General features: G+C 32.3%; 1 protein-coding gene across 3 annotated transcripts in view; it reads right to left on the bottom strand.

Moving 5' to 3' along the window:
• Nucleotides 1–6,212: 6,212 nt before the first annotated feature.
• Nucleotides 6,213–18,789, bottom strand: part of PAPLA1 (Phosphatidic Acid Phospholipase A1) — a 64,349-nt gene continuing 51,772 nt past the window's right edge. For 2 of the 3 annotated variants that reach the window (XM_035370330.2, XM_035370332.2), the window contains 7 exons: nt 17,515–17,666; nt 17,056–17,191; nt 16,939–16,950; nt 16,685–16,775; nt 13,033–13,218; nt 11,226–11,364; nt 6,213–6,689 (listed from right to left, as the gene is read on the bottom strand). In XM_035370330.2, coding sequence (XP_035226221.2) covers nt 6,299–6,689; nt 11,226–11,364; nt 13,033–13,218; nt 16,685–16,775; nt 16,939–16,950; nt 17,056–17,191; nt 17,515–17,666 — 1,107 coding nt within the window. In that variant the 3' untranslated portion in view covers nt 6,213–6,298. The remainder of the gene's footprint in view (nt 6,690–11,225; nt 11,365–13,032; nt 13,219–16,684; nt 16,776–16,938; nt 16,951–17,055; nt 17,192–17,514; nt 17,667–18,789) is intronic. The other variant, XM_035370331.2, reaches the window with a different exon arrangement.

Here is an 18,789-nt window from a genome sequence, read left to right as displayed (position 1 = left end):
TCCGATACATTCATTAGCTTTCGGTCATGTCCGAATTATTCTGAAACTGAATCCCATTCTTTATGTTACTTTTGATTGGTTATTTATTGTCTTGGTTATGATTTGTTAAACCATGATCTGTTGTAAAGCTATATATATGACCTCTGTAAACGTTTTCTCTGCTTCTACTTATCTCTGCTTGCTTGTATTTCATAAAGGACGGTATAAGCTAGGCTAAAATGATCTAATTATCTATTTCAGTTAATGTTGCAGATTGCGTTGTTCCTTAATCTTCTAACTGGATCCGACTTATTATTTTTTGCAGACTGTTAGAGCAATTTTATAAAAAGTAAGCTTGAACTTTCGATTATGTCAAAAAGAGTTTCCGATTCTGAAGCTGCCAAAGGAGCTACACGAAGAAAGTGACAGAGAGGTGATTTGTTTCTCTAAACATTCCGAAATCTGTTTATCAATTTGACGCTGCTCTGCGGGGGGTGGGAATGTCGCGGCGCGCAATGAACTGGAAGTTGATCCGTCAGCACTATCCTCATCTTCAGGGCAGATTTTTTATTTTATTCGGCTTATAATTCCTTACTAAATGTAGTGTTTCATCTCGATGTACTCCGATATGATTTAAATCAATTTCCTCGTCATTATAAATATCACGAATACACATCAAATCGTTTTCTGGTTGCAATTTTCTAATTTCGACTATGCGTATGCGTTACGCGTGCGCGCGTTGAAAGAAATGTTTAATAAAGTAAACAAATAAATATTAAGCCTTTTTTTTTTTGGTAAACTTTGATACCCCTTAGATCATAATTGCTCATTTCATAAATTACGGTTTCATATTTTTAATTGTATAATTTCTGCATGCGATCTTACCAGATTTAAATTGATGATCTATAATCCGGAAAAACCCCTAATCCGGAATCGCGGATTAAAGACTTTGTACTGTATCATTATTTTTACATAAAATTAAAGCTTACTTATCAAAAGAAAATTATCTTTCTAATTTTTATCACGAAAACTCGAGACTGTATTCTTTATTACATTCTGTGCTCTCTACCACCAGTTATTCTTACAAAGTGATTCTGATTAATCAAAATATTTTGTCTCGAAGTTGTTTAAACGTTCCTCTAAAGTAATTCCGTTTAAATTTGGGATCAATCAATCAATAAAATGCTTATTTTTCAACATATAAAAATGCATACTGTTAAATTTTAAAAGAATTATTTTTCTTACATTTATTACACTATACCGTGCAATGCTGGATGTAGAATGAATCTTTAAACTGTTTTGAGATTGAAAGAATGATTTACCTTTCCATTTTTAATCTCAGAAGGTTGAGCGTTGCGTACAAGTAAAATGTTTAAATTATGTGTTTAAAGAATTCTTCTGAAGAGATGTATTTTTCTAGAAGCGTTTTTTTAATTATAATAATAACGTTAATTTTTATTCAAATAAACATTTAACAAAATGTGAGGCATTCGCCTTCCCAATTGCCATACATCAATATTATTTCAAGCCTTGACAAAGTTTGAAAAGAGGTTATTGACAAACTCTGTGATTAGCACCCACCAGTGGAAGTGTTAGGTGATAAGCAGTAAACTGCTGAACTCTAATAGCTTGACCTAGTCGCAAATCCTGGTGAACGGGCTTGCTACATGGGCGCTTTCGTGATTTTCATGTGTAATGTGGATATGAGCCAGGTTCCCTTAAAGTCCTCCGTGAAGGCATCCCTGTCCTTAGGCAAGCAGACCTTGTATGCTTTGCCAAAATCAGTATACCATAAAACCATTACTTTGTGATGAATGAAATACATACAATACATAAGTGCTAATACAGGAATGAAAACACAAAGTGCTTCAAGATTAAGACCAATCTGCGGCAAAAGCGGATACAAAAGCTATGATAATAAGCATACAATTAAATATAAAGTTCACAGCAATCCAAAAAGTATCAATGTAATATGTTATGTAACCTAAAAACTGTTATCGATGGCACTTTTTAATAATCCTGTTTACAGTGCACTGGTTTTCTAAAGTGGTATCATAAAATAAGTTACATTTCAAAAATCAGACCAATGCTATATGCTAAATCCATATACAAGTAATGTTTTTATTATGTAATGCAATTTACAGTGCAGGATTCAATAAGGTTACACAATATTATCATACGTACCAAGTAGAACTTATATCACGAAAAGAGTTATAACAATCGGAGCAATATAATGAGAAACTTTTATGTAGGTAATAAGTAATGATGTTTTTATATAATGTGATTCGCAATGCAAAATGTAGTTTTTACCAAAGGACTACCATATAAAAGGCAACAGAGTGCAAACCGTAAAGGTGCGCAAACAATGGAGAGAATGTGCACTTGATTTGGCCAAGGACAGAAAACATTTGCATTTGAGTTCACATAATTACTTTCTTATACAGTGTTGACTTCTCAGATTAGTGGAACTTAATGATTACTCAAAGCGAAATATGTTGCTTTATATGAGAATATATGCCAGCAACTGAAGTGTTGGGCCGGATATTAGGCATCTTTCTGCAATATTTGCAAAGAGTAACAATATCTCGGATTGAAGTCTGCCATCTCTGCTTATGACAAAAGAATTCTTGCATGTACATAACAAAACTATCAGTATTTTCGCCAGGATATCCACGTTGGGTAGCTATTTACAATATAAAATTGCAAATAAATCAAAATGAAGTTGTCAGTTTCTGAAATCTTGCAATGTATTCTCAAAGTGTCCTAATAAATCATCAGCCAGTGCTTTTGTATATGCAACTATCCAAAGACAAAGCTCTTCAAACAATTATGTTGCTGATTTTAATGATAGGAACATGGCATGTAAAATTAAATTTGAATTATTTTATTGTTTAATTATTAAATTATTTTTCTTTAGAACACAGTTTATTGCTTGGTCTTGGGATTCAATGTGTACGTTTATTTTAGTAAGCAATCATATTCAAAAGATGTCGTTTTTTAGTTACGATTTTTTATTTTATCATAGCATGCTTTCCTCCTTTTGCTCATTCACTGAATATACAATGTGGGTCATGGAATGAGATTTTTGCTTTGGTCTGATTTATTTTGATAAAGTAAAGCAGTCAAAGGCTTTCTGTGTAAAGAGAGGGATGCCTTCATAAAGGACTTTCTAAGGGAAACTGGCTCATATACATGTTACACATGAGGAAAATCACGAAAATGACTATGTACACATTAAACTTGAATAATGAATTTCGTGAACATTTGTCCCTTAGTAATGGTTATTATCTGAAGTGTACAAATGGACTGTGTATAATCAGAAAGATGGTATAGCTAGTTTCTTATTTGGAAATTGCACTGGAACATTTGCTGTTTGTGTTAATGCCTTGTACAAGAATGAGATGCTCGCATCTGTATGTGCCGGAATTCTATCACAGCAGAACTGTGGCCTATTGTTTATCATTCCATGACACTGCTGCCTGTGTTGAGCAGAATATCATAACCATCAAGAAAATATGGAATCTATGGGTACCAGAATGCCATACTAAATGCAATGCAGGATCTCAGCAGCCCTAGGCCACCACCACCTGAGAGGACAAACACATTGTACTTCTGGCCTTGCAAGATCGTACAGCCAGTTCACATACAGAATCAGAAACTTAACTTGTGTGCAGGATATCAGCTATTTGATATCTGTAACATCACCACGGCAACGACTGTTACAGTTTCCCCTGACACTGCAGCAAAGACAGGAATGCCTACAATGATGCAATAAATAATGACAATGGGATGCAAGAGTGGCACTACATCTCTTCTCAGACCTTTCTCAGTTGTAAAGTATCATGATGGATATAGCCATGTGCGGAGGCATCGAGAATGCACGTTGTCAGTCTGCATTCATCCTCACTATATGGGCCCAGTGCCTGGCATGTTGGCATAGAGTACCATTGGATACACACCAGTCACCTTTTGTTCTCATAGCCAGTAATAAGGTCCAATCTATATTACTTTCTTGACCTATTAAGGTCAGTGGGCTTGCCCTATCTTTGAGACCTACCTGACACCACCTTTCAACAAGATAATGCAATATTGCATATTGCCTGTGTTGCCTTGACCTTCCTTGACAGAAAGGGTATTTGACTGTTGCCATGGCAAGCAATTTCTTCACATCTCTTACTCTTTCAGAATATCTGGCCATGAGTTTTCGAAAGACTTGAATACCATCACTTACAAGCCACTACCATTCATGCATTTATGAATTCTGGCAGAGTTGAAGCCGCATGGAATGAAATACCCATATCTGTCACCCAAGCTCAGCTCAGCATTTAGCTGGATTACAGCCATTGTTGTTGCCAGAGGTGGCAGCTCTATGTACCCCCAAACACCAGCAAATCCAGTCATGTCTTCCTCCTAATTATACTGTACATGTACAATAAATACTGCTACATGCCTTCTTTCCTGGTATAACAATTTTAATGGCCAAGAATGTATATAAGAAATTTCTTGATTGAAAAAAAGATGGATTTAGCTAATTTATGGAGTTCATAGCAATATCATTCTTGCATCTATGCCAACAAAAATTTCAATACATAGCACTTTAATGTAACAGAATACAAAAAAAAAAAAAAAAAAAATGTAACAGTAACAGAATCTTAGGGGCAGTAATATATTTTCGTAAAATCTCCCTTCAACTTTTTTAAATTACACTCAATATCGGATTAATCTCATGTTATCTAAAATTAAAAAAAAAAAAAAAAAAACCCTTCTGAACGCAGTATTTAAAGATGATGGAAAAACTCTTGACGCGTGAAGAAACTGCGTATTTTTATCTGTCGCAGGACATCCCCACACTTTTTCCAAAAGGGAAAAATATAAAAGCTTTATGATTATATTAATTAAATCAATGTCTCTACTTTAAAACTTCTGAAGAGTTCATTCCTATCCTCTCCTACGCAGAGGCATTTTTGAATTATCTGTGTTTTCCAGTTGTCCCTGTTGTATCTATGTATCAATTTGCATAGGAATTCAACATTTTAGTTACCATCATTCAATTTTGCTTGAAGCAAACAATGATCATCATTTGTAAAATGATCTGAAGCTTTGCTGTGATTTTAGAACTCCACTTTCCAGTTTCCTTCATCTAATATCTAAAAACTGTACTCAAGGCACAGAATGTTACCGATGGAGCTTATCTCATTAATATAAGAAAAAGTCCTGATTACTGCTTAGTACAGCCTCCACATATTTTACACATATGGAAAATGCTATGCAGCCAGCTCATTCCTCTACATGAAATAGAATGATTGAACTAGTAGAGATTTAAGTATCACAGCCAATCTTTGCCTGGCTTTAAATTCAATCCAAAGTGTCACTGAACAAGTTACAAAATTCAATAAATCAATAGCACTTAAATATAATTTTTAGCAAAGCAAATTCAATTTAACATTGAGATGAATTTATTAAGTTTTTTATGAATATTTCATTTAGTAATTCAGAAGTCAAACAACAAAAATCAGCGTTAATTTACAAAACTTTCACAGGACTAGTTTCGATGGTTTTACCGAACCATCATCTTCAGCTGCAAAACCGCAAATGAACAAGATAGGAAATAATGTTTAGATAAGATAAGAAAGCCTGGACAAGAATTATCTTATCTTATCTAAACATTATTTCCTATCTTGTTCATTTGCGTTTTTGCAGCTGAAGATGATGGTTCGGTAAAACCATCGAAACTAGTCCTGTGAAAGTTTTGTAAATTAACGCTGATTTTTGTTGTTTGACTTCTGAATTAGTATTTATTCGGCGTGTTATTGTTGTCTTAATTTCATTTAGTGCCAAACTAGGTTAGTTGGTTAATTAATTATGCCAAAATACTCAATGGGGCTATCTGTCCAAGAACAGAAATGGTTCGTGAACAGCTTTGAGAAACTGGTTCATATCATCAAACATGGGTAAAACCATGAATCATTCTTGCAGCCTGTCTTTTTACCCACCAGAAAAAGATAATGATGCTTCAAGGCTTTATCAACTTAACTACTAGGAGAATGCAATGAAACAATTTTAGATAAAATAACAAAAACCATTGTCACTTCAGCAACTACAGATGTAAAAAGATAATTTTGGTAAAGTTTTAGTGTAGTTTAATATCTAAAGAAAACACTTCATATTTGTTTATAAACAAGATGCTTTTCATATTATATCAAAGGAAGCTATTTCTAATGAATGTATCCCAGTTAAATTTCTAAAACTCTTTATTATAAACAAAATTTTCTAAAATTAACAAATCAAAAACAATCCATTTAATAATTTATGGGAAAAATCACCTAGCAAAAGGCGATTTTTTAACAAAACCAGATAACGGTGGAGGTCCTAATGGTTGAGAAACTAAAACATTGGGAGGAATATTAGGAATCTGAGGCAAAACTTTAGCATTGACATCGTCTGCTAAGACATTCGATGTTACTGGAAAAGGAGATGTCAAATTCTGATTAGCATAATTAGAAGGCACAGTATCAAAGCTCTGACCCACACTGTCGTGTGCCATTGATGTGAACGCATATTGATTTGATGCCACTGATCCAAGAGGAGCAATTCTGTTAAGTGTAGTGCTATTATAACCCGCCTGCTTGCTTTCGCTTTCAGATGCTGCTGATATTCCTTGCATTGCATATATCTCTCTTAAGATCATTAAAACTGTGTCTTCAGAATCCCTGGAAGGCAAAAAAAAAATAAAGAACTAAATATTAAAAAAAGTTAAACAACAGCCAAGCTATGTCATGAATTTTTATTTTAAAGTCATCAGAAAATTTTATTTATTAGTGTATTGAATATTCAAAGTACAAAATGCATAATATATATAAATATATATTTCAAAGCAAAAATACAGTAAAACAGATGCAGTGAAGATATAATTAAAAAAGATAAAATATAGTCTGAAAAAGAAATTATAGTTTTTTATGAAATAAATAACATGTACTTTTGAATGTTTTTCATTTACAAGTGTATTCAATTTCTATTTCTTTTTTGCTGTTGTTCATCGATAATTAAATGATCACGTAATATGCTACTTGTAACTTTTGCACAGAATACTACTTCCATCACTCCACTATCACTGCTCTGGTATACAGATGCATGGCATAAGTAAGCACACTACTACTATGCACTACTTTTACTTCATATACTACTTCTGTTTTCAGGAAATGGCTGGAGCACTGTAGTACCAGTTTTTTCAATAAGAATAATACTCATCATTTTACATGATCAAAAACACATTGCCATTTTTAATAAATGGGCCAACCTAGGAATAATATTTTTCTATCTATAACCAATATTAAAATGACAAGCAAACCCAATTTCTGCACACCAACAACACATTTACACATTTACATGTTAGTGTGCATCTACTTCCTTTAATCTTAATTTAAAAATATCACATAAAAGAAAGCACCACTTGCAAAAAATTCTAACTGCTGCCCATATGGTATAGTGGTTAGGGGAGCATGACTGTGATATCAAAAGGCCCCAGTTCGAATTCTGGAAAAGGCATGGAGGAAAAATTGTCTGTTCCTTCATAGGAGGTAACGTAGGCTGCCTGTTAGGTGCCTCCACAGTAAAACGACCACCACTTCTGGCCTTAGTAGTGGCCAATGCCATTATAGGCAAGTGCATGCCATTGGAAAAAAAATAAAATTCTAACTATCCTTTTTTAACAGCCTTGTACTTGTGTTTGCCTATTTTTACTGCACTGCTTTAAGTTCACAAGCATCATATATATATATGATTATAAAACAATTTTTTAAAACATAATATAATCATGCCTATTATTTTTGCACATTAAGCTGCTGAAAAATTATCAGTAAAGACATAAAGTACGAAATACCGTATTTGACGGCATATAAGATGCACCCTTATTTAGAAGGCCACACACAAGGGAAAAAAGTCTCAATAGTCCGTGCAACAGCGTGGTACCACAATAACTTAAAATGTGGTTTCTTTTAGTTCTCACGTTTCGTAAAAGCCAAATAAACAATCATTGAATGCAATTACCAAACATATTTTTATTAAGGAAAATTAACAAGCGGCAAGCTATTTTTTTCGGTAGGTGGTGGACCGAAATGCCTTGCTTCTGCTCTGTTTCCATGCACTTTGGCGTAGTTTAACACTCCTAATTTATACTGAATTGTATAGCTTAATCTTTTGTTTCCTGTAGTCATATTTTCCATGGTAGCTTTTTAAAACAAGCAGTTTTAAGCACAGAGTAGCCCCGATACCAACAAGTGTGTCAACTGAGTCAAAAAAAGCCTATGTAAAGAAGGATAGGCTCCACAGACGTAATGTGACTGTTGAACCTGTTTGAACTTCAACATCAGCTTCAAGCTTTGGCGCTTTTTGGCGACAGATATTTCACGTATGTGCAAAATAATTATGGCAGATGTAGAAAAAGATATGCGTGTCTACACCTTTATCCGGGCTAAAAATAGCATTCAGTATTGAAAGTTAACCTGTGTCCTTCAAGTATAAGACGCAGGTAACTTTTCTGAGACCAAATTTAGGGGAAAAAGTGCGTCTTATATGCCGTAAAATACGGTATATACAGGGTTGCCACTCAAACAGGAGAATGAAATTCCCTGATTTTTCCAGGTATGTTTCGAGAGAATTCCAGTCTATCCATGTAATGTACGTTGGCTGTGCTAAGAGGTAAATTAATTATGGTATTACTTGTACTGTGTAGCAAATTCACTTAATTATTCAATAAATCCCAGAGGACATTTATTCTTAATTATTCTTGGTACACTTTGTTTGATAATTTTGTCTACTTTTCACTTTACGTTCAACACGAGGCTAACCCGGTTCTTATAAATTACAATGCAATGCTAAAAGTTAGGTTAGATTTTAGGTAAATTTAATTTGTGTGAGGTGTATTCTTAAAAGACACCTAACACTTGAAAACACAAATATAATTATAATAGGAGTTGTTTTCTCCACTGAAGATTGAGATTAGAATCTGCCCAATCTGGAATAAAATAAGGCTTTTTTTGCAGACATTCTGCAGCCAAACAAAAGAAAGAAATCTATTTAATGATATTTATTTACTAAATTGAGGTATTTTATATTTATTTCGCAGCATACATAAGGAAAAAATTGTGCATTAAATTTTGTGATGTCATCATACTGCTAGAATTAATTTCAGGATTATGCCAGAGAAAATTTCCTGAAATTTGGAAATATTATTTACTAATGATAAATAAATTTAGAAGGAAGAAGCAACATTAAATGATATGAATAACATAAAAATAAAGATAATTACTTAAAAATTTAATTAGAATAATCAACGATATTTTAGCGAATATAGTTATATTACATGGTTATCCTAGATGATTGGTTACTATTTTTTATTTTACTGTAAAATGACAAGGTATTTATTAAAAAGAAAGAAAAAAAAAAAGGAAAAAAAAGATTTTGCGGTAAAATCCTAGTATACGATACTGCCTTCGCATGATTTTGAAAATTGTCGCCAAGAACAAAATGACCCTTTACTGCTCATCATCATGTTGCCAAATCCCGCTGTACCATACATGTAGATTATTCTAACCAATGAACGTCTATGTAAAAAGCGGAGGGAAAATTTGCCAAGGGATTTGGTGACGGAACCTAGCGGCCAGAATTTCCCTCTCCGCGATGTGTACAGTGAAATTGAGAAACATGTGTTAAGAAGAAACATTCTTTAAGAAAAAAGAAAACTACGAAAATCCGTTTTTAAATTATTGCGAAAAATCCAAAAAGAAACGTTTTATCAAAGAACGTTTTTTCTTGGATTTTTCGCAACAATTTTAAAAACGGATTTTCATAGATTTCCCCCCCCTCAAAATAACTAATCCATGAATTAATTTACTTGCGCCAAAAAATATTTTCTTTTCCTTTAGAGTTTAAAGAAATTTTAAATGATATTCATTTTATAAACTCTTGATAACGTGACCTTCGAACTTCCAACACCGGTTTCGAGCTTTGGCGACAGATATATCGCACATGCACAGCTGTTTCCCGCTATGATGGATGTCTGTTGCAGAGAGGTTTTCCTTCTTTACAATACATATATTTTTATTCTAACCTTCATGGTACCGTATACTAGGATTAAACCCATTTTGTTTTATACGAGAACAGGTTCTTAGTTCATGCACTGCACATGCGATTCTCGAGGTTACTGGAAACCAAAAGTTGTCGGGAAACTTGCTTTGCCTTTCTAAGAAGACAATCAAATTGGAGCTGCGAAAATTGGCTCTATGCCAGCTGCCCAAATGACACTCACGTGATATACAATTCGCCAAAAAATGTGATCTCTTCCAACGTCGGCACAAAACTCGCCTTTTTTGGCGGGATCGTTGTATGAAATTCCCTGACTTTTCCAGATTTTGACTAAAACACTTAAATTCTCTGACTTTTCCCTGAATTTTTTGGTCGATTTCCAAATTCCCTGACTTTTTCCGATTTTCCCGGTTTTCCAGGTAGCGTGGCAACCCTGTATATATATTAGTGAGAGCAGCTTTAGTGATGTACTTCATTATTCATGGATAAATATCATTTACCTTGCATGAAAGTTTCAGTAGAGAAATTTATTAAAATGCAGAACCCCAAAATAAAGAATTTCATTAGCCTTTTTAAGCACTCTGCTAAAGATCAAAACTTTCAATTAATAATAAATTAGAAGTGCAGTATGTCTAAAAAAAAAGTACGCATTTAAACATAAATAACCACTGAAGTAATCGACCACAGCATTATTTATTTCATTCCCACTGCAGATTAAGAATAATAATTATAAAAACCTGAGAAATTCATCAATGTATACTTACCATATCTACTTCATTCATATAACATTTTTTAACATAATAATAATCACTCGATGATCACCCAAATAACTTCAGATGTACACAAAGTGGATATTTTTGAGTTTCATTATGAAAGAAAAAGCTCAATATTCAGAGTTTAATTTCACGCACGAATAAAATCTGGCACTTGTAAAACCTAGTAACACATTTCTAATCTCCTGAATGGATAATTTTTTTATAAGCAGATAAATGGCAGATTTGAGTTCAAAAATGGTAATGAAATGACAATCAGTTTCACAAACATAAACACAGCAAACACACATATTAATCTAAGTACTTGATCTAGTACTTGATACCCTATGATAAATTGATGCAATTCTATCTTATAAAATTAACTATATTAAAATTTTTAAAAAAATGTACCAGTATGTAGCATGACTCGTAAGGGCAAATATATAATCATTTAATGCTTCAATTGGCTTTTCTTGAAGTACATAATCGATTCTTCGGCCACCATTAAGACAACCAATTTGAATATCATCTTCAGACGCTTCTGATGCACCTGAAAACAATCGCTCTACATTACATTGAGTAATTACTAAGACTGAATACGAATCAAAAATACAGTAGACTATTCAAGTAAATTACACTATTCAAACTAAAATAACTAATCAGTTTTACATTGAAAAATGTAATGATTATCAGAAATAATTTCACAAATTTTTTCTGTTGCTTACAACCATGCTTCCAACAGCATATATCATTATAACATAATGAATGGTAAATAAGTTAGACTGAAAGGTAAATTGATATGGGAAGAAGGCATTCCGAATTAATTTTCAGAATGGAATACAAAAGGTTTAATGCTTTGCAAAATGTACACAAAAAGTTAAAACAGCACAATGCAGCTAGATTCAAATGAAAATTATAACTTTTGCGAAAAAGGAAAGTGAAAAACTTGAATTACTGAAATGCAATCACAAAACTTATAAATGAATCGGTGTCATCAAAGCTCTGCCAGAAAAATACTATTACCAGGGCAAGTCTATTTAAAATTAAGGTAAACAGCTATCTTGCTAAACTGGCAACTAATTTTTGCATCGAATCTGGCTAGATATCAGTAAAACGTTTGCAACCACTGCGAACATTTAGTGACACTTTGGTCCAATCCCTGCATAACTAACTGATAACTATATTTAACTGTATCTAGACCTTTTAATTAAATTTAACCGTATACGTCTTCCAGTAATTTTGAGAAATGAAACATACTAGAGATTTCTCGGTGGACAGGGGAAATCTATATAAGACCAGACACAGCATCAGCTCTCAGTTGTTTAGTTCAGCGTTTCCATGACAGTACTGAGAGATCTCCATTGAGTCTAGCCTTTTAGATTTACTTTGTGCTGTGTTTAACATTCTTAGTAGTCTAAAGTGTAACTATTAATTGTACTCTTGAGATACTGAGAAGAACTGTATGAGTATTTTTGTGGAAAGCTCCAGAAGTGTAAAGTGTTTCTTTTAGTAAAAATTAATTTTATAATGCAGTCATCAGTTTCGTGTGCAGTCAGTTCATTATGTACTCGTTTGCACATTACACTACTACAAGAAAAAAACTTAAATAGAAAGAAATTATCTACCACAATAGTTGTATTATAAAGTATGGCATATATTAACAAATAAGGACCAAATTTCTATTTTTGTTTGACATTAGTAATGGTTAAAAGCTGCTAATAAAAGTTATTCACTTAAAAAGGTGCAGCTCTCAAATTTCTCCTCAAAGAATGCCTTTTAGTCCAGTAAGTAAAGCTTTAATGAGTAAGAACATACATGTAGAATTCACATGAATACAGACTGCTTTCTTGCATCCTGAAGTGCATCAAATTATTGTTAACACTACACAAAACCAGAATCGCATTAATCATTAAGAATGTCCATTAATATAGCTTGTAATATTTTTTTTTACTCAGTCGGACATGCAAATGTTAATTTTTTAAAATTTTCTGTTAAGTTATTCTAGTATATTTGGGAACTTGATACATATTATGAATGGCTTACACTTCCATTTCCACTATCAAGGTATTAAGGATCTGTATACATATTTTAAAAGATGTATGAATAGTTACAGCAGTAAAAAATACATGAGAACTTACTAGCTTGATTCCCAGATTTTACTAATTGATAGTATTAGCATTTTTTTTTAACATTCCATTCACTAAATATACATACATACCATGCCTCTCATTTTCAGATTCAGAAATTTGCTGTTTGACCAATTTATCCACCTCAGCTTCAACTACTTCAGAAGGGAATGTATGAGCTTTAGCAAATCCACTTAAGGAATTCCAAGTGTACCGCAGAGTTTCCATGACCTTTTCCTTTATTTCAATACCAACTTTGGCCAAATTTTCCCGGATTTCTAAGCATTTTTAATAAAACAATTGCATTTTATTGTAAATAGACTTCAACTGCATCAATAAAACATTATACAATGATTATAAATGTATAAAACAAGGCAATAAGGAATTTAAACTTTGTTGAAGTTATTATTGCAAATATCTAAACTAGTCTTAAAAGCATCTACTGCATGAATTTTTTATATAGCTCAATCTATTTTAGAATTCAATAACCTTACATGAAAATATGTAGGGAAAATTCAGTTGGCAAAATTTAATGCATTATTTTATTTACTAAACTTACCTTTTAACTTTAAACCTTTTAACTATAGCTAGCACAAGATGATGTCTCTTAAGGAGTCTGCCCAGATCAAGTTCTTTGATGTTAGCATACACATAAAAAGTCTTTATGAAAACATGTTAACATATCCAATCATAAAATCAGCTCACCAGACAAAGAACATCAAAAATTTTTTCAGAAGTTCTGATTAAGACTTCACTTAAAAAAACTACTATCACATATGACACTAAAAAGCACTTCCCAGCTATCTCAAAACTTCAATGTTTTATTTAATTGAGAACTATTTTAATAATTCATTGCATTCTGTATTACACATCAAACAGATAGAATTTTCTCAATTAAAAAAAATCAATTCTGTAAAAATTATAAAATCTAACATTTACACTATCTCAACATTTTTACCTATAATTTTAAGAACTTTAATGCTCATTTCTTACACGATAAAAATATTTAGTTTGAGGTACATGAATTGAACAGCCAGACAGACGCGACTAAAAACAAAATACCAGTTTAGAAAACTGTTTCTGGCATTAACTGATTATGTGACAAGCATTGCTATATAGATTGTTACGAAAAGTGTTGAACTAACTTTTTTTCAAAAATGAGATTCTATTCAAACTATCTTACAACATTAATGCTTTAGAAAATAGTGGCAGACTTCAGTACTAGTACATAGACAACTCACAATATTACATGCATAAATTAGGAATTCAAAATACTTCCAGTTTAATGAATTTTCTGTATAGTTATTATATTATGATGCTAAAGCAATAAAACTGCATGAGAATATTGACATATTTTTAACATATGAAAACAAAATTCATTCGGCATAACACACATAACAAAACAAATAATCTCACAAATTAGTAAATTACAAGAGATTAGTAAATTACATTATTAGATTAGTAAATTACAAGAGAATATCACTGAATGGCATTTAAAGGGGAAAAATCTCTAATTTTCTTTTTAACTAACCCCACAAAGTAAGCTGAAGATGATGTTGAAAATCCCAAACTTTAAATCGGTCATTTCCTTTTTCGACACACCAGTGAAACTCTGTGTTTTATATTTAATAATGAGTATAATTTTTTCCTAAGAGTAAATATAGAATCCAGAGAATCACATAAAATTTAAGATTTTGTAATTTTTACAAAATTCATATTTTAAAGTAGCAAAATATAGATATTTGCATCATTTGAAACACTTTTATAATTGGAAATAATTACCTACAAATAATGGTTGTAAAAATAAAGGCCATAAAGACGTGTGTGCTTTAGTTTCTAAAAACCAAAATACTGATGAGTCTGGGTGATAACCTTTGACCATTATTCTTACTATTTTCTATTTCATTGACTTTCATAATTTTTCGAAAATAGAAAAGAAGTCTTTCAACATATGAAGGTGACACAAAACGTGATCATACTCAAATTAAATTTGGAAGAGGACTAAATCTCCTTGATATGTCAGCCTTCTTCTGGGACGTCAAAAATAATTTACTTACTTTTTTATGTAATGTACTAGCCTACTTTACTATTTATGGATGTATTATTATTTTTTTAATTTTAAAATGTACGTTTTTGGTGCATACAAATACAAATTTTAAACAGCTTCTAGGTTTATTACATGTTTTCAACAGTTTTATTAAAGTCATCTTAAGGACTAACATTTCCTAATTTTAATTTGCAACAGTTTTACCCTTTCTTTCTAGGAAGTAATCATGAATGGAAAATTACTACTATACACTGACGAGTGAAAACATTATCACCATTCCCACATTCTTCAATGAACTCATCTGGATGACATGGATGGCATGTGATTAATTTGTAATGATATTTAACTGCTGCTGAAGAAGGTAAGGAATCATTCTTGTACTTACTTTTATGACTGATGGAAAAGGCTGCTGTTCTAAGTGAATTTGCTAGAGGGCAGATTGTAATGGCCCGAAGACTTCGAATGAGTATCTCCAAAACTACACAACTGGTAGGTTGCTAACAATCTGCATTATTGGTATTTATGCAAAGTGGATAAATGATGGTGAAACCAGCAGTAGATGCCAAGGAGATGAACATCCATGCATCATGGAAAAAAAAAAAAAGTGATTGTCCCGCTTGGTTCAGCAAAATCAACACCAGCTGACAGTCAAATACTATGTAAGTTCAAGTGCAAGTGTTTTGTAACACACAGTTCAGTAGACACTGTTGGATATGGGGCTGCACAGAAGACATCCCACTCATGCGCCTCTGTCGACCAAGCATTGTGGTCAACTAGTCACATAGTGGGCCTGGGAACATCAAGACTGGACCATGGATAAGTGGTAGAGAGTTGCCATATATCATATAAATCAGTTTTTCATTCATCATGTTCGTGGTCATATCAGGGTACATCATCTTCCAGGCAAACAGTTGCTGCCCCCTGTACAGCAAGTCATACACAGGCTGGTGGTAGAGCAACGTGCTTAGAGGGACGTTCTTGTGGGTAGCTCTGGGATCTTTAGTTGTGATAGAACAGACCATGAAAGCTGTAAACTATCTGAATATGACTATAGATCACTTGCACCCTCACATGGTATCTGTCTTCCCATGGAGAACAGATGCCATGTAAGGGTAGAAGTGGGAAAGGAATCTTCCAGCAGGACAATGCCCCATGGCACAAAGCTCGAACTGTGTTGGAGTGGTTTGAGGAGCATAAGGTTAACTTCCAATTAATGTTCTGGCCACCTAACTTACCGAATCATATCCTGACAGAGCACATTTAGGATGTCATGGAGTGGTTGCTCAGAGCTCAAACACCAGCGTGTCTGACTCAACTCTGTGTGACCGCTGCGAGGACATTTGGTTCATCTACCAAGAGCTTGTGGCATCCATGCCAAAACAAGTTTAAGTTGTTTTACATGCCAAAGGTTGTGCAATGCTTTACTGAGTAGGTGGTTATAATGTTTCGGATCTTCAGTGTATATACATAATACACATGCACAAAAGTATGCTAGTTTCATTCTATGAATTTTTTGTGTACATGCATTGCACATACTTCTGATGTTACACTAGAGCCTATCAAGCCAAAAATTTTTATTTAAAAAAATGAATTAACATCAACTACGTGAAATAGTAAATAGTACATTACAGTTCTGGAACACAAGAAACAGAAAAACATACATTACACTAGATAAGATTTAAAAAGTTTAAAGTTACCTAAATGCATACGTTTCCTTCCTTTATGATGAGGTATCAGTACAGGTTTTGCAGAAAAGTTGGGATCAATTAATGGCTCTATACGAAATGCCTTGATTTAAAATTTAAAAAAAAAAAAAAATTACTTCTCCATAATTATTCACTGCATTAACCAAAATACTATGATGATAGAACATACTTTTAAAGAAAGTATTTCAATATTATGTAATATGCTTTAGAAAAATACCCAAATTACCAAATTAAGAGTTACTTACCACTGGATCATACTGAAAAGAAATGAAAAAAGGTTTTTTTAAATGAAAGCACAAAATAATTTTATGTTACTAAATTTAAAAGCAAAAATCAATAAATAAATAAATAAAATCAGTTACCGGATGGAATATATGAAAGAATGATGGGCAAGTAGGAAACCTAAAATCTTCACTTATTGTGTCAAAACCTCGAACAGCCAGAAACATAGAAATTGGTGACCCAAGAGCAAAAAAACAAGCTGGTTCAAAATGCAACCTATAATACAAGTAGAACAATTTAACAGAGATATGCAGAAGATAAAATCTAATGACTCTCTAACATGTCTACTGACATGAATTTTAAAATAATGGTACATGTCTATTTACAGAATGAAATAAAAATAACTTTTTAATATATTACTCAAAGAAGAGCTTTCAATTGATAAAAGAAAATCTTCTTACTTAAAATCCTAGATGAAAACTTAACACTTGCATTTTAAGAGTATGAGACTATGTTAAAATCTAAGAGCAAACAGTAATAGTTAAGATAACAGTAATTATATCTCAGCTAAATGGATATTATTACAAAAAAAAAATCACCTTGGGTATTTTATTGCCGACATGCAAGAATTTGGCGTTTGTGATGGATATTCATAAGCTCTTTTTCCAAAATCCTGATCACTTTCTTCCAGTTTATTTTCTGATTTTCCATTGACATCTGAAGAAGTATCCTTCTTTTCTAATGGTGACTGCTAAACCAAAAGACAACCTTATGTGAGTATATCTGTTCAAATTTTCATATAAACACACAAAATAATTACAATATTTTCAAAATATAGCAAATGAAATTTTTGACAAAAATGATTTCTGCCATAAATTAAAAATTCTTGATCATTATTTACTTATACAATTTCTTTTATACACTTTTTGGTACTTATTTAAAAATTCTCATCATTTTTCCTTTTTAAAAAAAGTGCTGATGAAAAGTCACTCTTGAAGTGAAAATGACATTACTTTGAACATTTAATAGGATTTCTCATTTTCTGTAGTACTTCTTTAGCACAAACCCAAAGTTTTACGATGAAAATAATTTACATATGTGATGTAAATGAGGAGAAAGAAAACAGCAATTTCTAAACCATACCGTTTCTAATACTACCTATTAAAGTATAAAAATAAAATTCCTGAAACATAGCTAGCTAAAGTCATTTTTGCACTACAAGGAGGAGATATTCCATGACATTTCAATGTCAGATTTTATACTGCATAAAATTTCTCCAAATAGTCAAGAGAAATTAAATCATAGTAAATTTGAAAAAATTCAATAACAGGCAAACAACAATTAAAATTACTAAGCTGTATACCAAAATACATACTGGAAATTAAATATCACTAAAAATAATGAAGATATAAGAAATAAAACAAGTTGGTTAGTTAAAATAATGAAGATATAAGAAATAAAACAGGTTGGTTAGTTAACTGATTAAGGGAAAGCATATGAGGGCTATCAAACAAAGAGAAGGATGGGTTTCTAGGAGAATTTTTTTGTGGAAAACTGACAGATAGTTACATTACACATGGAGAAAACCATGAAATACCTATAGAGTCAGCTTCTTCACCAGATTTGAACCAAATTTGCTTAGGAAAAGGAAAAAAAACAGCAACTCTGAAATTCGTGAAAAGAGTAATTATAATAAATGAATGAATGCAGACAACAAATATAAGTCATAGACTAATTTTTAGGACCAATGTAGAATGAACATTGCTTAGTTATAAAAATTATTTTGCTACTTATCAATGACCACATTTTATTTTAAAAGTTTCCTTCTTTATTTTATTGGCTTGGCTTGTTTACATAACAAATTAAATTCTCAG

The sequence above is a fragment of the Stegodyphus dumicola genome, chromosome X2, assembly GCF_044657685.1.
Source record: "Stegodyphus dumicola isolate Sdum_Otavi_A_Nest chromosome X2, ASM4465768v1".
NCBI lineage: Eukaryota > Metazoa > Arthropoda > Arachnida > Araneae > Eresidae > Stegodyphus > Stegodyphus dumicola.
The sequence above is the reverse complement of the archived record's forward strand: the minus strand, read 5'-3'. Positions and strand labels throughout refer to the sequence as shown.